This window comes from Caretta caretta, chromosome 1, assembly GCF_965140235.1.
Source record: "Caretta caretta isolate rCarCar2 chromosome 1, rCarCar1.hap1, whole genome shotgun sequence".
In the NCBI taxonomy this organism is placed as follows: Eukaryota; Metazoa; Chordata; order Testudines; family Cheloniidae; genus Caretta; species Caretta caretta.
The window spans coordinates 236897720-236915622 of NC_134206.1; the positions used below are offsets into that span (position 1 = coordinate 236897720).

The window sequence follows — 17903 nt, forward strand, 5'->3', positions numbered from 1 at the left end:
GATACATACCAGTGCCTGCAGACATGTTAGAAAACAACCATAGCTGTCCAGAATGTACAATGCCACACTATGTTTCTTCACTCAGAAACTGTGTTCTAAGAACTCAACTAAGAATTCTATCCCTTCAAGCTACAATTTCAATAGCTGCTTTTTGGGGGTGGAGTGGAGAGATAATGAAGCATGGTCTCCAAATTACTAATTTGAGTTTTTGAGATTAAAAAAGGTATTGCACAAGAACTCCGGTAACTATGTGAGCAATTCAGCCAATACTAGCTTTGAATTACCATCTTCAATGAGAATAAAATCACCTATTCATATTCCACTATGTTCATAAGCATGAACATCTTCACCTGTCTGTTTGTGATTATCAAACAAAGCCACTGGGTGCTACTATTTTCAGCACTGAAACACATAGAAGGTGGGATTTATCTTGCAACCAAACAAACCCTTCTGAAATCTGTTTCTTAATAGTGGTCAGTTTCCCATAATTGGATGCTATTGCTAGTTGCAGATCCATAGTGGAAAGGTGCCCTCTCTTCTGCACTAGTGCTGCTGTTGCAGAAAAGAAAGATTACCCTACTACTTAGTGAGGGGGTGCAGGGTGTACCTGGCCCTTTGTGGACTTCTGCTGAAGGCCTTAAGGTACTACTATACCTTGCCCCAGAAAGGAGCGGTGAAGGTGGGTCCTCCAGGCCTGCCTAGAAAGGCTGTACAGAAGCAGCCTGTCAGGCCTTGCAGTTCCTTTTATTGGAGCCAGGGGCCTGAGCCACTGAAGACCTGTCTAGCAAGGTCAGCAACCTACAGGGGGGCACCACAAGCGGGGGGTGGGGTGGGGGAGGAGAAACTGCAGCACCACATGCATCTGATAGGAGGCATTCAGAAGGTGAGTGCCCCTTTTTACATCTGGATACTGAACCTCTCTAATTCCCACTGATGACAATGGAAACGGGATGGTCAGTAGCCCTTGAAAAAAAATCAGACCACTTTTATTTAGTACTTTACCTTGCATAACCTAGGTTTTAAGATGTTGTCCAGTGACTTTAGTGAGAACTGAACGTGCTCAGTGCCTCACAAGTTCAGGCCCCATGTCTGCATCCGAGCAAAAGATACTCCTGCACCAACCAGACTTGCAAGCTTAAGTAAAATCCAAGCCATATTTAAAAATGTTTTATATATTTAACTTGCATATCATTCCATTTTAACTGACAGGTTATGTATAAAAAAAAAAATCAGTGTGACTGGATCTTTTCAGCAATAACCAGTCATTATCCCCACCAATTAGAGAGCTTTAGGATCATCTGGCATTTTGTCACATATCTATTTGAATGATTATTAGCTACTATATTGTATTGTATCATGGAATAGGTTTGAGTGTCATCCATCCAAAAGCATTGTCTGTACATCAAAGCCAAAACAAACTGGCAAAGCTGGGTGTGCAATGAAAATCAAATTAGATTTGGTTAGTATATGACTTCTAACAGGATACCCTCCTTCTCTCCCACCCTCCACACAAAAAGGCTATTATTTCATTCAGTGCTTTGCTATGGTTGAAATATTTAATTTCAGCATAGTGCATAATAAAAGGTTGTGCAACCCTCCCCTCCCAATCCACACAGCTGCACAATAAAGGCTACACATTCTTAAACGTGTCATTTTAATTAAGATGTTAAGGAAATGCATACACCTTTAGGTCACACAAGCGCTTATTCCTAAGGCACCTACAGCTGAAAGCATGGGAGAACAAACCTAGAAAATCTGCTGTTTATTAGCATAATTAAAAGGGAAATATTGCTCAGGTGCAGATTCCTAAGCAGTTCAGATTTTATAGCTCTTTCAAAATGCCTTCTTTCATTGCTGGTCAGACACTCAACTGTGGTTATGGATCAAGCTACTCAAATGCTAGAATAGCATATTAAAAGAATGTAATGATACTGCTCAAAAATTATTTCAGCAATTTTCAGTTTATAAAGCTGGGGGAATATTTCGCAGACTTATTCATCAAATATTTTGAACTTTTCAGAGAATATATTAGTCTAATCATTTCCCCACCACTACCCCAATTACCCATTAAACTCAAAGGATGATCTTCCAAACACAGTAGTTCCAATGGTTTAAAATAAATAAATAAATCAGGCAATCCAAAGGAGGTTAACTCCTGGTCATAGTACAACACGATCCTGTAAACCAGATACTGTGACAATTCTGATAATCAAATTAACACTATGGGCATCAGTCTTTAAGCAAGGATGAAACAGATTATCAAATTGGTCTGATTAGAGTTACCATCAGAGTCTCAACAGCAGAACCTTACAGTGGCTCAACATAATTTTCCTAGAATCAGTATAGCTAGGATTGATGTATTTTGTAGACCCGTTAGTAGGGATAAAGTGAGTTCTAATTCTAACAGGACTCTGTTGAACTGTTACTTTTTCAATTGCAATTAATGCTTCACTCAGCAATTGTCAGCAAATATCCTGTGTGTCTCTTGCACACAGACTTCCTATGGAGAGTTAAAGAGGCAACATACTGTGAGGATTTTACTGATGCATGAAACATTTTTCCTTTATTTTAAAATTCAACCCTAAACTTCAATTCTATCTATAAAACAAGACAAAACATGGGCAGCAACAGAATATTGAGTGCATGCAAATAAATTATGTTAATCTGGAACACACTGTTGTAGAAGGTGGGGACATTAGATAGGGAGAGAGCAGCACATCAATAGCAAAGGTTATTTTTGACACACAGAGGTTTACATTTTCCCAGCCGTTACACTGGCCATGAGAGAAAACATTAGGCTTTGCTGCATTTGTCTAACTGATCCTTGTTGGCAGCATTATCCCTAACAATTTTGAGTACTTGACTGTGTTAGGAATATCGGAAATGCCACAGTAGATTAGACCAGTGGTCCATTTAACTCAGTGTTCTGTCTGTGTGAGTGACCAGTAGCAGTTGCTTCAGAGGCAAGAGTAAGAATCCTGTAGCAGGCAGTGGTGAGCTGGAGCTGGTTTGCACCGGTTCGCTAGAACCGGCTGTTAAATTTAGAAGCCCTTTTAGAACCAGTTGTCCTGCGAGGGAGAACCGGTTCTAAAAGGGCTTCTAAATTTATCCACCGGACAAAAGTGGCGCCTTAGGCACCGACTCCATGGGTGCTCCGGGGCTGGAGCCCCCACGGGGAAAATTTGGTGGGTGCATAGCACCCACCGGCAGCTCCCCGCCCCGCGCCTGGCCCCAGCTCGCCTCCGCCCCTGAACGCACTGCCCCGCTCTGCTTCTCCACGCCACCCCCTACCCCCTGGCTTCCCGCGAATCAGCTGTTCGCACGGGAAGCCTGGGAGGGCTGAGAAGCAGGCAGCAGCTTCGCGCTCAGGCCCAGGGAGGCAGAGGTGGAGTGGAGGTGAGCTGGGGGGCGCGAGGAGGACCGCCTGCACCACAGCAGGTAACCCGGGGGGGGAGGGGCGCAGGGGTACCACTGTCCACTCCAGCTCACCTCACCTCCGCTCTGCCTCCTCCCCTGAACGCACCACCCCACTCTGCTTCTCCGCCCCCCCCGGCTTCCCGCAAATCAGCTGTTTGCACAGGAAGCCTGGAAGGGCTGAGAAGCAGGCAGCAGCTTCGCGCTCAGGCCCAGGGAGGCAGAGGTGGAGCGCAGGCGGGGGGGGCCGAGGATGGCCGCCCGCGCCGCAGCAGGTAACCCGGGGAGGCCGCGCAGGGGAACCGCTCCCTGCCCCAGCTCACCTCTGCCTCCCTGGGCCTAAGTGCGAAGCTGCCACCTGCTTCTCAGCCCTCCCAGGCTTCCTATGCGAACAGCTGATTCGCAGGAAGCCTGTGGGGGGGGGAGAAGCAGAGTGGTGCGGTGCGTTCAGGGGAGGAGGCGGAGTGGAGGTGAGCTGAGCTGAGCTGGGGCTGGGCATGGAGCTGCCGGTGGGTGCTCTGCACCCACCAAATTTTCCCAGTGGAGGCTCCAGCCCCGGCGCACCCACGGAGTCGGTGCCTAAGGTGCCACTTTTGATGTGATCAGTGGGGAGAGCGGCCGCTCCCCCTGCTCCTCCCTAGCTATGCTCCCCTGCCCCTAGGAGCCAGAGGGACCTGCCGGATGCTTCCTGGGGCTGCCCCAGGTAAGCACTGCCGGGACTCCCCACCTCGCCCACTGGCAGGTCCCTCTGGCTCTTTGGGGCAGGGTGGGCACCCACTACAGTGGCCCACGAGACCCTCCTGCCCAGTTCTGGGGGCAGTCAGGGGATAGGGGAGAGGGATACAGTCGAGGAACGCGGGGGTTGGATGGGGCAGGAGTCCCAGGGGCGGGGGGAACCGGTTATTAAGATTTTGGCAGCTCATCACTGGTAGCAGGCAATAATAGACTAACTTGTCAACAGGGGAAGTTTCTTCCTATTATCAGTTAGCATATTCCTTATCCCCTTAAACATGAGAGTTTGAAATACAGAAAAGTATTCATTTAACCTATCCATAATAAATGTCTAACGCTTTTAAAAAGAATCCTACTAAGTGCTTGCCCTCGATGATATAACTCGATGACAGAGTTCCACGGGTTCATGATGAGTTGTCTGAAAAAAAATCTCAGTTTAAAATTAGTTTTATTGAATTCCCCCTTACTCTTAAACACAATTCATATTTTGTATTCATCTATCATCTTTCTACTTATTAATTTATTTAAACAACAGGTACTTACAAGCTTTTCAGTCTCTCTTCACATGAAAGTTCTACAAGCCCCTAATAAATTGTCATCCATCTCTGAACTCTCTTTATTACCAATATACCATTTTAGAGAAAGGGTGACCAAAAATCAAACAGCCCAGGCAAGAGCCTATTATTCGTGTAAATAATGGCTTTATAACAACATTTTCAGCATTACTGTCTGTCCCATCATCTCTATAGCTATCCTTCTGATTGGCTCTTTGACGGAAATTGCAGAACAAACATGTTTTTAACTGACACCTAACCCTTTTTCCTGAGTGGTCACATTACACAGTTACTTTAAAACATATCAATGCATAGGAGTAGTTTCAATCAGTCTTTTTGCTAGGTTTCCTTTCATTTTTTGTCATTGTTGAATTTGCCATCATGATGCCCATTCAGTTAACTTTGTTAGGTCATTCTGAAGTCTTCTCTAATATTGACTTACCTACATAATTTTGTCTCAATGCACATTTTGCCACTTTACTGTCCACCTAGTTTTTCAAATAATTAATATATGAAACATCACCAATGCAAATACAGAACAGGGAATATTATTAATCTTTCACTACACTGAAAAATTGGCCTACTCTTTGTTTTCCAACTCTTGTCCAGTTTCTAATCCTTGACAAAACATTACCTTTTACCTCATGATTATTTAGTTATCTTGGTAGTTTCTTGGGAGGGCCTGTGTCAAAGCTCTGTTAAGAAGGTCCAAACAAATTCTACTGTTAGTAGACATTTTCCTTTATCCACTATTTTGTTAATTGCTCAAAGAATTCTAACAGATTACAGAGGCATGATTTTCCTATACAGCAACTGTGCTGGTTTTCATAGATCCCACAGCCAGAAATAACAATTGTGATTATCTAAGCTAATCTCCTGTATAACACAGGCCATAGAACCTCCCCAAAATAATTTCTAGAGCAGATATTTTAGAAAAACATCCAATCTTGATTGAAAAAACTGTCAGTGATGGAGAATCCACTATAATTATTCCAATAGTTAATTAATTACCCTCATTGTTTAAAATTTACACCTTATTTCCACTCTGAATTTCTCTAGATTCAACTTCCAGCTGTTGGATTGTCATACCTTACACCTTTCTTTACTAGACCGAAGAGCCATTATCAAATATTTGTTCCCTGTGTAGGTACTTATAAACTGTGATTAAGGTCACTTTTTAACCCCGGTGTTCAGCTAAACAGATTGAGCTCCTTGAGTGAATCATCATAAGGCATGTTTTCTAGTCCTTTAGATTTGGCCCTATCCTAATCACATTCACCCAGATGTTTATCCACTCTTATATTTAATCATCAGGTGAAATAATCAACCAAATTTGAGCTGACACAGACAACTGAAAATAATTTTACAAAAAACCACAGAGAGCAAAAAATTTCTCCATTATAAAACACATTAACTGGCTGATATATAGATATATATTTTCCTATATATAGATAATAAAGATGGAGAGGCATTTATTCCTGATATAATTCCACTGACATCAATGAAGTAGCAAGGATGGATTTTGCCCATTATATTTTTGAATTTATCATCTGATATACTTGTTTGCAAGTCATAGTGCAAATCGGAGTAGGATCTCTGATGCCCTCTAAGGGCCCAATCCGTTTTTTACCTCACATGAATAGTGTCACTGATTTCAGATGGGACTACTCACATGAACAGGTGTTTGCAAGACAGAGGGCTAGACAGAGACCATTTCTGGAATAACACCGAGTGGGAGTTACAAATACACATGCAGGAAAGCAAGAGAGAACTGTTAAACTGTAAGGCTCACCATCAAGTTTTTGAACAATAAATCACAGTTCTTCCCCAGACTCCTCTACTCCAAACTTACTCCTCAAGTAAAACTCAGCATATAAAACAGCTAATGTTCTCCAGAAGCAAAGGTTAAAAATTGAAAAAACAGACTTTTTTTTTTTGCTATTACTCAAATAAATCACTACTCTGACGCAGAGAAGTCCATATAGCATTGCAACTCCACAGGCAACAGGTTATCTAATATACTGTATCAATAGCAGAACTGTCCAGAACAAAAATGAGTACTATACCAGCATACTTCATATACACTTATTTCTGAATGATATATTGTGTAAAATATTACCAGTTTAGGTGATGGTTTAATAATCTATTCTCTGATTCTCTAGGCCAGTGGTTCTTAACCTGGGGTGCAAGATGCCCTTTCTGGGGGTGCGAGACATGCCAGATTATTTTAGAAGGCAAATCCTCGAAAACACAAATTAAGCACAGGTACATAAGTACGACTACTTTATTTCATCAAACCTACATATTTATTAACATTATACATTTAACGATTATTGTAATATACAAACAAAAATATTTCTAGGTTTAAAGAACTGACTTACTTCAACGATTTTTGATAAGGGGTGTGAGAAGATATTTTGAGACTTAAAGGGGTGCAGGCTGCAGTAAGGTTAAGAACAATGCTCTCAGCAGTAACTTTCTGAAATCCACTCTGATAAGAGGAAAAAAGTTTTTACTTTATTTACTATTTGAATCCCACTCAACAACCAACATTACTTAGCATGTCTAATTGAATAAAAAAGGCTCTAACATACATTTGGGGAAAATACGAGAAGTAACAAGTTTTTAGGAATCAGATGAATATTTTAATTTCAGTGGGTCTTTTATTTTTTAAACCACTTAGGATGTCCATTTCAATCCCTGTGGTTAACGGCCATTACAGCTATGCCTCTCCTACAGCTTCAAAGTGTTGAGGGTTTTTAAACAAGATCAATATATTCCTTATTTTTACAAAATACAGATTGTGTGTCAGCTTCCTGCAAAAAAGATTCAGAGAATGAGCACAGTAATGTCAGAACAGGATAGAGTCTCACAGATGTCACAATTAATGTCCAAAACATGTGTCACTGTTTGTTTTTCAGGCTTCTCAAAACATATATTTTATACACAGGGTCACTGTTTTGGTTGTTTGTTTAATTAACATGACAACCCAGCATACACAGGATTTCTTTCAGTTCCACAGCTTTGCATTTTCACACTTTATACTCAGTTCAGAAAAAGCAGAAAGTCACTACTGTATTTTACTCACCCATCAACAGCACACAAAAAAAAATTCTTTATTTAACAGATTGGTTTATGGTCCATTTTTGTCAATTGTGACAGTTTTCCCAACACCTTTTCAATTTCTGAGAGTTAAAAATGAAATCTAAGTAAAGGCAGTTTACTTACATTAAGTCATGCTTAACAGAATTACATCTGGACTCTATGTATGATTTTTCAGGAGTCTGACATATATTAAGTAACCACATTTCAGCAAGTCACCAGAGGACATCATCTAAGTATTAACTTATTTACCTAAATATATATGGATTTTTTTAGAATTTAAAATCTATATCCTATCTAGTAGCTTTAATTCAGATCTCTTCCATTCTTAGGGAGATGGTATGAATTTTACAGCTTCCATACCACGCTGACAGTTGCGGATTAAAATTAATATTATTCCTGTTTTAAAGGCAGTATACTAGAGGACTTAAAAAAATCCACTTGTCTCCAACACATGAAAAGCTCAAGCCAATTTCTGTAGAGAGAGAAAAAAAAACAACCACTAGAACTTACGGCTGAAAAGATAATTTTCCAAATGTGAACTGAGGCAGTGCTGTCTTTTTGAGTCTGCAGCCAGCCCTAATGCCTGACACTGCTCATAGCTTTCCCAAGCAGCAGAGTGAAATTGGCAAAACAAATTGGTTTGTCTACACTACCGCACGGGGGGTCGATCTAAGATATGCTACTTCAGCTCCATAAATAGCGTAGCTGAAGTCGATGTACTTAGATCTACTTACTGCGGTGTCTTCACTGCAGTAAGTCAACAGCTGATGCTCTCCTGTCGACTCCACTTGCGCTCCTCATTCTGGTGGAGTACCGGAGTCGACAGGAGAGCACCCAGCGGTCGATTTATCGCATCTATACTAGACGTGATAAATCGACCCCTGCTGGATCCATCACTGCCCACCAATCCAGCAGGTAGTGTAGACAAGCCCTCAAGGTCATTTCCACAGAACTATTCAAAAACCCCAAGAGCACTGGTGAAATTCACAAGATACATCCCAATTTCACTCTGCTGCTGTCTGGGAAAGCTAGGAGAGGCAGACACTGAAACCACTCATGGGATAAAGAGGATTTGGGGAAAAAAAAATAGTCATGGGGAAGGGTATGATAGTGGAGACAAATCCTCAATTCCCCCTCTCAATAACGGAGAGTTGCAACAGTGAAGACACTATCTCCCACCATTCCAGCACCCAAATGAAAGTCCTCTCTCCTCCCTAAAGCAATCAGGAGACTACTGAGCAGAAGAGGAGCAAAGAGAAATGAAAGATCCTTCTTCTCCTTTACAGCAACCATAGGAGAGAGTGTGGTGGAAAAGACACTTCAAACTCATCAGGCATCTACTAGGCAGAAGCTGACCAAAAGATGGAACCTTGGAGCAGGGTCAGCACCCTGGTAGGAACTCCAGTGTTAGCTCATTTCCCAGCAACTGGACGTAGGTTTCTTACCAGGCAGCGTTTAGCCTTGTGAGTCCCCTATCTGTATGTGCATTAGCCAGTGGTTAGTAAGCCTGTTTTTCAAACTAGAAGATATTTCAAGCCCTGTGATACGGTCTTCAGTTCAGCGACTGATAGCTAAAGTGCATCCCTGAAAGTAATATAATAAATACAACAAACTGAACTGCTTTAAGCTACTTCAACTGGCAAAACTTGCTTTAACAAATTCATATTAAATGCATACAACAACAACAAAAATCTATGCATAGAATACAACTTGGCCCACCTATGCATATGCAGTATAGTAACATTGTCTTTAACATCTTAGGGCCAAATCTTGCCTCTTGGATGACCAGATGTCCCGATTTTAAAGGGATAGTCCCGATATTTGGGAGTGTTTTTTTTTAATGTTTTTGTTTGTTTGTTTTTGTTGTTTATTTGTTTATAAAGGCTCCTATTACCCCCCACCCCCTGTCCCAATTTTTCACACTTGCTGTCTGGTCACCATACTTACATCTGGATGCTTACATGCAATTGCACGTTCAAATCAAAACAGACTACCATCCTGGCCTGCACAGGCTCCTAGACAGTTATCTCCGGAATGTATTACACTCCAGCATGTAGTTTTTCACACTGGAAACACCAGAGCACAACAAAAAGGCTACCAGATCTGCTGGGCCTCTTCTGTCACCAGCTTTAGCAAGAGGAGTAAAGATGGCTTGACAAGATGTAAAGAAGATTTGGCCATCAAGAGTAGTGTCACCTATGTGCAGCTACCCAAAACACCATGCACATTTACATCAGTGAGGAAAATATAAATTCATTCATTATGTTTTTCATGCATTCACAATCTCTCTCACCAGGTTTTCTTCCCCCGAAAGAAACTGGACGCCTGACCCCTCAAGGAACCAAGCATCCTCAACTGCTTCTGATGAAAGCTGAAGGTATTTGGTACTCTGATGTTTAGGGGGGCGGGGGGGGGGGGTAATCACGCAGACCAGTAAGGAGTTCTGTTACTTTGGGGTGCCTTGATGCTATGCTGTTGATTGTCACAGGTACCTCACGGAAACAGACCACCATCAAATCACTCCCTTCTCACTGACAACTACACACATGCCAAGTGGGAGCCCTACAATCCAAGCTATCTGTTTTGCTCAAACAAAAAAAACCCAACAGTAAATAAAAATGTGAACAATTTCCCAAAAAGAGTGGCTAAATGGATTTTCATTGTTTATTATTTTTAAAGTTCATTTTGGGGCTGAGAAAAAGATAAGATGTTTCCACCAGAGATAATTTAGGGACACAGAGGAAGTATTCAGCTACTGACACCAGGGGTTTAAAGTAAAAGCACTTAATGATAACTAGGCTAACACCAATACTGTATAACTGAAATTTACCTAACAATTCCAAACACTTGACTTTGATAGTGCAAGGCCAAATAGATTAAAATGTCCTGGATTTATATTTCAGTGGCAAAAAGTCAGTTTATGACCGTTTAAGACATCATTACTTACCACATCATCATGACCACCACTGTAGCTCTTGGGGGGGGGAGGTTAAAAAAAACAAACCCATAACAAGCAGCAAATCTCCATCCCCCCCCCCCCACACACACACACACACACACACCCGTCCCCGCACTGTCCATAAGCTTTAGAAAGAACCCACATTACTACACACAATTAGAATTGAAACAGTATTACTCTGGCCAAATGAAAGCTTAATAAGATTACTCAGCAATGTAAACATATCATACAAGAGATAATGGGCAATAGCTCTGTAAGAAGTTCACAAGATCTTTGCTTCTTACATTATCTGCTACACAATTCAAGCAGGTTTTTCAGCCCATTAAAGCAATATTGTGAGTCTATTTCCTGATGTGAGCTTTCACATCTCTAAAACAGCATACAAAAAACACTCTCTGACTTGCAACATTCTATTCAAAGTTGGGGTATTTTTTATAACTTTGTTTTGGGGTTATTGAGCAGTTATTTTATTTTAAACATGTTATATTTAAAAGCTGTCCTAAGGAGAAACATTTACCTACGGCTTCTTCAAAGTTACCAGGAGCCAATTTTCCTTATAAAAAACAAACTCTGTTTTGCCGTCAGCCAAAAGGGACGCTTTCTGAGAGCCTCACAGTATTTCTTGTTACTGTCTTTGTTATTTTAAAAGGGTTGCTGTAGGAAAAGAGAGTGTGAAGAGAAATTAAACACACACTCAACGTGACAATTTGCTTCTAAAAACAAACTTGGAGATAATCATCCATTTTTGTATAAGCAATGGCATAAGCAATCCATGATCCTTCTATTGAGTAATATTAAAGTAGAAATGTGGCTAAATCCCTGAAAATAGTAAACTATATAGTTGTCAGTTGTCTCCACTGTACAATCTATTGGGGTGAAAACTGGAACTTCTCAAGACATAATTAAACCTGTGCTCCGAAGTGAAAACATTAAGACAAACAGAGAAAGTAATCTGTTTGCTATAGTGGATTTAATAATACTGTATATAATAAAGATGATTTGTGTTCTATTCATAAGCAAAAGAAGATAACTATAGTAGGGCTTAATAGACCATATCAAAGTGATTACATTTAAACTTGTCTGCTAGAAAGCTGCATTTATTTAAAGTGCCACAGCAAGTGAAAAAATATTTTAGATGTTACACATGATTAGTGCAAGAAGCCTCTGGAAAAGTTATCAAATGAAGTAAACATCTAAGAGAGAAAAATAAAGTTATTGTATTTACAAATGGTTCTTACACCCTAATTGCTCTCACGTAATTCATAATAAAACAGAGTCAAAACTGAGTCAGTTTTCTATTTTTTCCACACTGTTGGAGACTGTGGTAAATATTTATTTAACATTTTTGTTTAGATCAAATAAATAAGTACATTTGTTGTAAAATATGCCTCAAGGATATAGGCTGTCAGGGATTCTTCTAGCAAATGCTATGAACTGCCACAAAGATGTAATCAAACCATTTCTAGAAACAAACTAGCCACCCACACCATATGGTTAGATGCCATTACTTAGAAAATACCTAACTGCTTATCCAGCAAGGGATCTGACAGAAAGCCTTTGGTATAACGGAATAAGCTTTAGCTGGCCACAGTTCACCAAGTCATTTTTAATACTAACAGAAAAGGAAATATAACATCATTTGCCACTTATTTCCACCTAGGTTTCCCTTTTTACCACTGGGCAAGTGTCATGCTTATTCCAAATATGCTCAGTTACACTCAGTCCACCAAAAATAGTCTTCTGCTGTGTAAGGTTAAGTCTCAAAAACTCAAAACAATTTCAAGTGCAAAATTAAGTTTTAATGGTGTCTATCTGGAATCCCTTATTGTTTATGCTATAAAGATGTTCATATTAATTCTGTTCACATCCTTAGATGTATTTTTTTCCCTTTTCGAAGCTTATGGAGAAAAACTTTTCTAGACAAAAACACACATCCATTCTTATTCAAATACCAGTTTTTACAAAATAAAGTTAAACTAAATAAAAACTACATATCTAGTGTCAAAGGACAGAAGAACTGGGATATAAAACTTCTTGATCGCTCAGCGTAGTAGCCAAGAAGTGAAAAGCTAAGATGACAACTTAACTACTGCAGGCCCCTTCTTAAAAAACACACTCAATACATTAGGCAAGAGGCTTTTCGCTATACCAAACAAAACTAAAAATATGCTAATTTCAAAAAGATGAACTCCTTTTACGGACCAGTGAAAGTTTAATACGATTAATGCCCCCTTTCAACAAACCAAAAAAAGTTCAGAAATCACTGTTTATAATTGATGCTAGATGCCTCTCCAGTTTGGGCTAACCTATACTTTAAACAAACAACAAGACACACACACACCCCACCGCAGTATTTAGAGCCAGCCCAGCAACAGCTAGCTATACTGTTGGCCAAGTTAAAAATAAAAAATAAAACTTCAGCGTAAAAACCTCAAGATTTTACATTAATATAGTGAAACTTTGAAACAAGCCTTCCCTTGCTCTAAAGACTCCTCTAATTCTATCTCCCTTCTACTGAGCAGAAATAAATAAAGCCGACCAGAGTGCTGAAAACTAAAGTGTTACTAAGGCAAATTAAAGTGATATTTCAAGCATAAAAATAAGGAGGAAGAAAATTGGAATTTGGGTAGGGGCTACGGAACTCTTCGAATTTCACGTACAGTTCCCACTTCCCTAATTTGTGGGAAACATTCAGCCGCCCTGATATACATCCAGAGGACCGAGCAAAAAGTTTGTAGCAACTCGCAATGCTTCACTCGATGTCTTACGACTCCTTTTCTAGTGTCTGCTCAACCAACCAATAAATAAAAATCCCCCGCAAGTTTGCTGTACCCTGACTGCTTGGTTTTCCTTCCTCCTCAGTCCCCGGACTCCTGGATTCCCCCTGGGATTGTGAAGATCTGTCGCGCTCCTTACCTGCTCCCTAGGTATGCAGGGCAGGGAGGTCCTCCGATGAGACTTGTTGCTGCAGCTGGACATCTCGGGAGAGATCATGGAGCTGGACCTCCTCCTCCTCTTAAACACCGGGACCTCTTCCTTGGCCAGCTGGGCACCAGAGACCTCTCTAGGCTGCGCCGCCCCGCAATGGGGCAAGAGCTGATCCGCGAACCTGGCCAGCAGGATACCCAGTAGCCCGAACAAGTAAGCCAGGTAGGGTCTCCAGGCTACCTTGATCCTCTCTAAGGAGACGAGGGACGTGGTCCTGACCGCGCTAGTCAAGGCGATCATGAGGACGCCCTGCCTCAGCTTCAGCACCAGCCATGTCACAGTGGCCAGGCAGCTCAGCACCACCCCCGTGGCGGTGAAGGAAAGCAAGTGATCCTCCCCTACCGCAAACCCAATCTGGACAATCGCTTCCCCCCCGCAGCAGGCGGCCAGGAGCAAGGCGGCTGTGTGCAGGCGGACCCCGGAGCGCAGTAAGTACAAGCCCATCCAGAAGAAGACACACATGAGGCTGAAGAGCAAAGCGATGGGATGCAGCCAAGGAGTCAGCTGGAAGCTGCTGCTGGGGAGCCCTGCTGGGGGCAACGGCAAACCACTCGCTTCTCCTCCTCCAGCTGTTGCGGCTGCTGCTTCCTCCGCCGCCGCCACTACCTCCTTCTCCTCCAGATTGCAGCCGATCTCCCCCCGGACCAACCTGACCACCAGAGCCAGCAAGAAGGACAGGGATCCGGCGCAGAGAGCCGAGGAAAGTTTCCGGGAGCTCCAGATTTTCTGCAGCACCAGGTCTCCCCAGCAGAGCTGGCAGGTTGAGTCTTCCTTTTGCCCCGGCTGAGTGCCCGGCTGCTGCTGTTTCCCATCAGAACAACAATACCCATTGCAATCGGATCCTACTCCTGCTGCTGGGCTTTTCTCCTCGCCAATGCTCCGGCTGGATTTGCCCCGGACACGGGCAGAGTCGCTGGTCAGAGCCATAGTTTCAGCCTCCCCTCTTCCCCCCACATACACAACGAGGCAACCCCCTCCCTTCCCCAGCAGGGAGAGAGCGAGAAAAATTCCTCGCAAGTTCCTCCAGAGGTTGCGAAAATTTAGTATCTATCACTGGGTGCAAACGGAGAAGCGCAAGAGGGGCAAGGCTAGGAAGAGTCGGCAAAGTTAAAGCCTCGCATTTTGCAGGGAGATCAGCCTCCCTCTCCTGTCCCCTGTTCAAAGAGCCTGTCGCCCTCTTTATAGGCTCTCCCTCCGAGATCGCTGCAGGTTTAAAAAAAAAAAATCCACGGGGTTGTCGGAAGGGGTGGAAGAACAGAAAGAAGCCGCTGGACAAAGTCAGCAGCGCTGGTTCATTCCTAGGCCATCATTGCTCCCCCGCACTCCTGCTGCTCTGGAAGGAGGTGCGGGGGGGGGGGGGAGCGGGATGGAGCTGCGTGCGGGCAGCGGCAGCAGGGACTTTCTGCCCGCTTGCTTCTTCTTCCTGCTGCTCTCTCGCGCGCTCACATACACTCTTCCCTTCTCCTCGGGCGATCCTCCCCGGCTCTGCCAGAAGCCGTGGCTCGCCATTCCCCATGGCTGGGGGGAGGAAGAGTCCTGTTCATTGCAGATCTTGGGAGGGGAAGGGGCGGGGGGAAGAGAGACACAAAAATAAAAGGCAAGCGGTGGGGAGATGAAGAAGTTGTGAAGTTCTGCCGGGAAGAGACGCAGCTCCGCAGGAGGGAAGCTGCTCGGAACAGCTTTGCCCCTGTTTAAAGGCTCTTGGGGCGCTCTCCGATTTTTGCCCCCCAACTTCAAGTGAGGCGAGTCCCCCCCATTAAAGAAGCGAGGAGGAGAAGAAGGGGGTGGGGGGAGAGAGAATAAACAAGCAGGAGGCTGCTGCCGGGTTTGCAGTTCAGCTTGTACAACTGCCCGGCAAACGCTGCTCCGCTCCCTCTGCTCCCCCTCCTCCCGGAGGAGGCGCTGCTGCGGGCAGCACCCCAGCCCAGGGCCACGCAGCGAGCAGAGCGCGGACGCAGCAGCCGCCGCCGCGCGGAGCGAGCCCCTTGCTCCTCAGCCCCGGGAACGCGGGGTCAGACGAGCCGCGCGGGCTGCTGCCTCCTCGCTGCCGCGCCGGGGCGGGAGCGCGTCGCACCAACCCGCCTGGCGGCTTTGCAGAAGCTGAGGCGCTGGACGTGCCAACCAGTAGAGAATTGGCTGCCACCGGCTGTTAGCAATAAAGGCATAAATCTGAGTGACAGAGAGGAGGCAATTACACGGCAGTAAAAAAGTCACAATCGTTTAGCGAGATTAATTTTTACTTCAGTTTGTAGAGACAAGCCCAGCCTGGCCCACCAGAGCTAACTGCCTTGGGGAAGTTCAGCCCCAAGAGCCGGGTTGTGCCACTCGCATCCCCTTTTATCTGAGCCGACCCAGAACATGAGATCCAGTCAGGCTTTGAGAGGCTGGTCCCATCTTTGTCTTACCGCAATGCAGTTTCCTTCACTGTGGGTCCAATAGCCTAAATCCTCTTTCCAAACTGACTGCACCTTCAATTAAACTAGGGGAACCATGCCAATAGAATGTGCCCCTCTGGGACAGCATTTGCTGCAATTCTGAGGGGGCTGCAACAGTCAGGCCCAGATCCTACAAAGACTTAATTGGGAGCATACTTAATTGGCCTGATGAGTAAAGTTACACACAGGTTTAAATCTTTGCAAGATCAGGGCCCTAGCTCTCAAAGCCACAGGACCAGGTACATTGCATATAGTAATAATATATTTAGTACACTGCACACAATAAAACAAACCGCAGAGAAACATTCAGCAGGGAAACATTTAGAGCCAGGAAATGAACAGATAAAAGAATTTCCCTACTCCTCCCCCAGCAAATAATGATTTAAGATGTAAAACAGATTCACAGTGGTGTATTTATTTGAGGATATATCTGGGTTTTTAATACCATGTCTATCACCATAATGCCTGAGTTTAATGGGTTGAAATGGTAGCTCCAGTGTAATGTGTTTTCTATGACCAGAAACATGACATATGAATTGAGGTTGGTTTTAAATAATAGTTTTCCAGGCTATATAATATGTAATCTGGATTTGTCATTTTTGTGTTTGAAGTTTGGTCAGAAAGAAACCTGAATATTTTCAGTAAAGTTTGGTTTTGAGGGTTAGGTTGGTTATAAGGAATCTCATGGGGGTTTTGTTGCTTTTGTTTGTTTATTTTATGGTTAGGAGTCCAAACTCTGAATAGCTGACAGGGTTTGCAATGTATTGTTGACAAGGGCTGTCGGGGGAGCAGGGAGTCTTACATCTATGTAGAGCCCTGCTGAAAATACCACTGGGCTCCACACCAGGCATGAAGGTCCACCCATAGGGGCCTATATGCCTTTCATCTCTACTCATTTAAAAGCGATAGGCCTCTTAATGATTTGTTAGTTAAAAAAATTTCAGTGAGTCAAAATGCATATAGTCTGCACATAATTCAATCACATATAACTGGTATTTCAATGTTAGACAACAGCACACACAGCTCAGACCCATTACACGTTCCATCTTATCCTCCACACTGACCATCATTCATTTTAAACCCCACTTTACCTCAGCTTTGTTACTTTATAGATTGTTACTCTAACTTAATATCAGAAAGGTTGACAGTAAATAGAATTATTAAAAAAAACCTGTAGTAAATTTATTTTCAAACTTCCCTACAGCTAATTTTTGTTGTATACCCTATTTAAACATCTGTTGCATACATTGGCAAAAGCATATATCCTTAATACTACTTTCCCCTGATACACAGATAATTCAGGTTATTTGAAAAGTAATGGTACTCTCTAGTTGGACAAACATAGGTTTAATATTTAAGGGAATTGCATTGGAATCCACGAAGGGCCTTAGGTGTTGCAACGCTGAGCATTGTGGTGCCTAACATTTAGGTGCCTAGAAAATCACAGGAATAACACTGTGATCCACCAAGCTGAGTTAAGTACCTTAAGAACACCTATACAATGAACGGGGAGAGATAGACACCTAAGATTGCAATCCACCAACGCCAGTAGGCTAGGCAGGGAGCTGATAAACCCTGCCCCTCTCTGAAAGTTATGTACCTCAATCCAGGCTACCTACGAACTGGGGGAAGATGGGTGCTCAGCTGCCTAAGTTGCATATGAGGGCCAAAGCAAAACAGTCCCAGGTGGCATGAGGGAGCCCTCCCTTTGGCCTA

The 17903-nt window shown here is 43.2% G+C and overlaps 1 protein-coding gene across 2 annotated transcripts in view; it reads right to left on the reverse strand.

Moving 5' to 3' along the window:
* Positions 1–15774, reverse strand: part of PDE3A (phosphodiesterase 3A) — a 375888-nt gene extending 360114 nt beyond the window's left edge. For both annotated transcript variants that reach the window (XR_007353519.2, XM_048827278.2), the window contains exon 1: positions 13681–15774. Coding sequence is in view for 1 of the 2 variants with exons in the window: in XM_048827278.2 (XP_048683235.1) it covers positions 13681–14679 (999 nt within the window). In the remaining variant the exon portion in view is untranslated. The remainder of the gene's footprint in view (positions 1–13680) is intronic.
* Positions 15775–17903: the final 2129 nt, after the last annotated feature.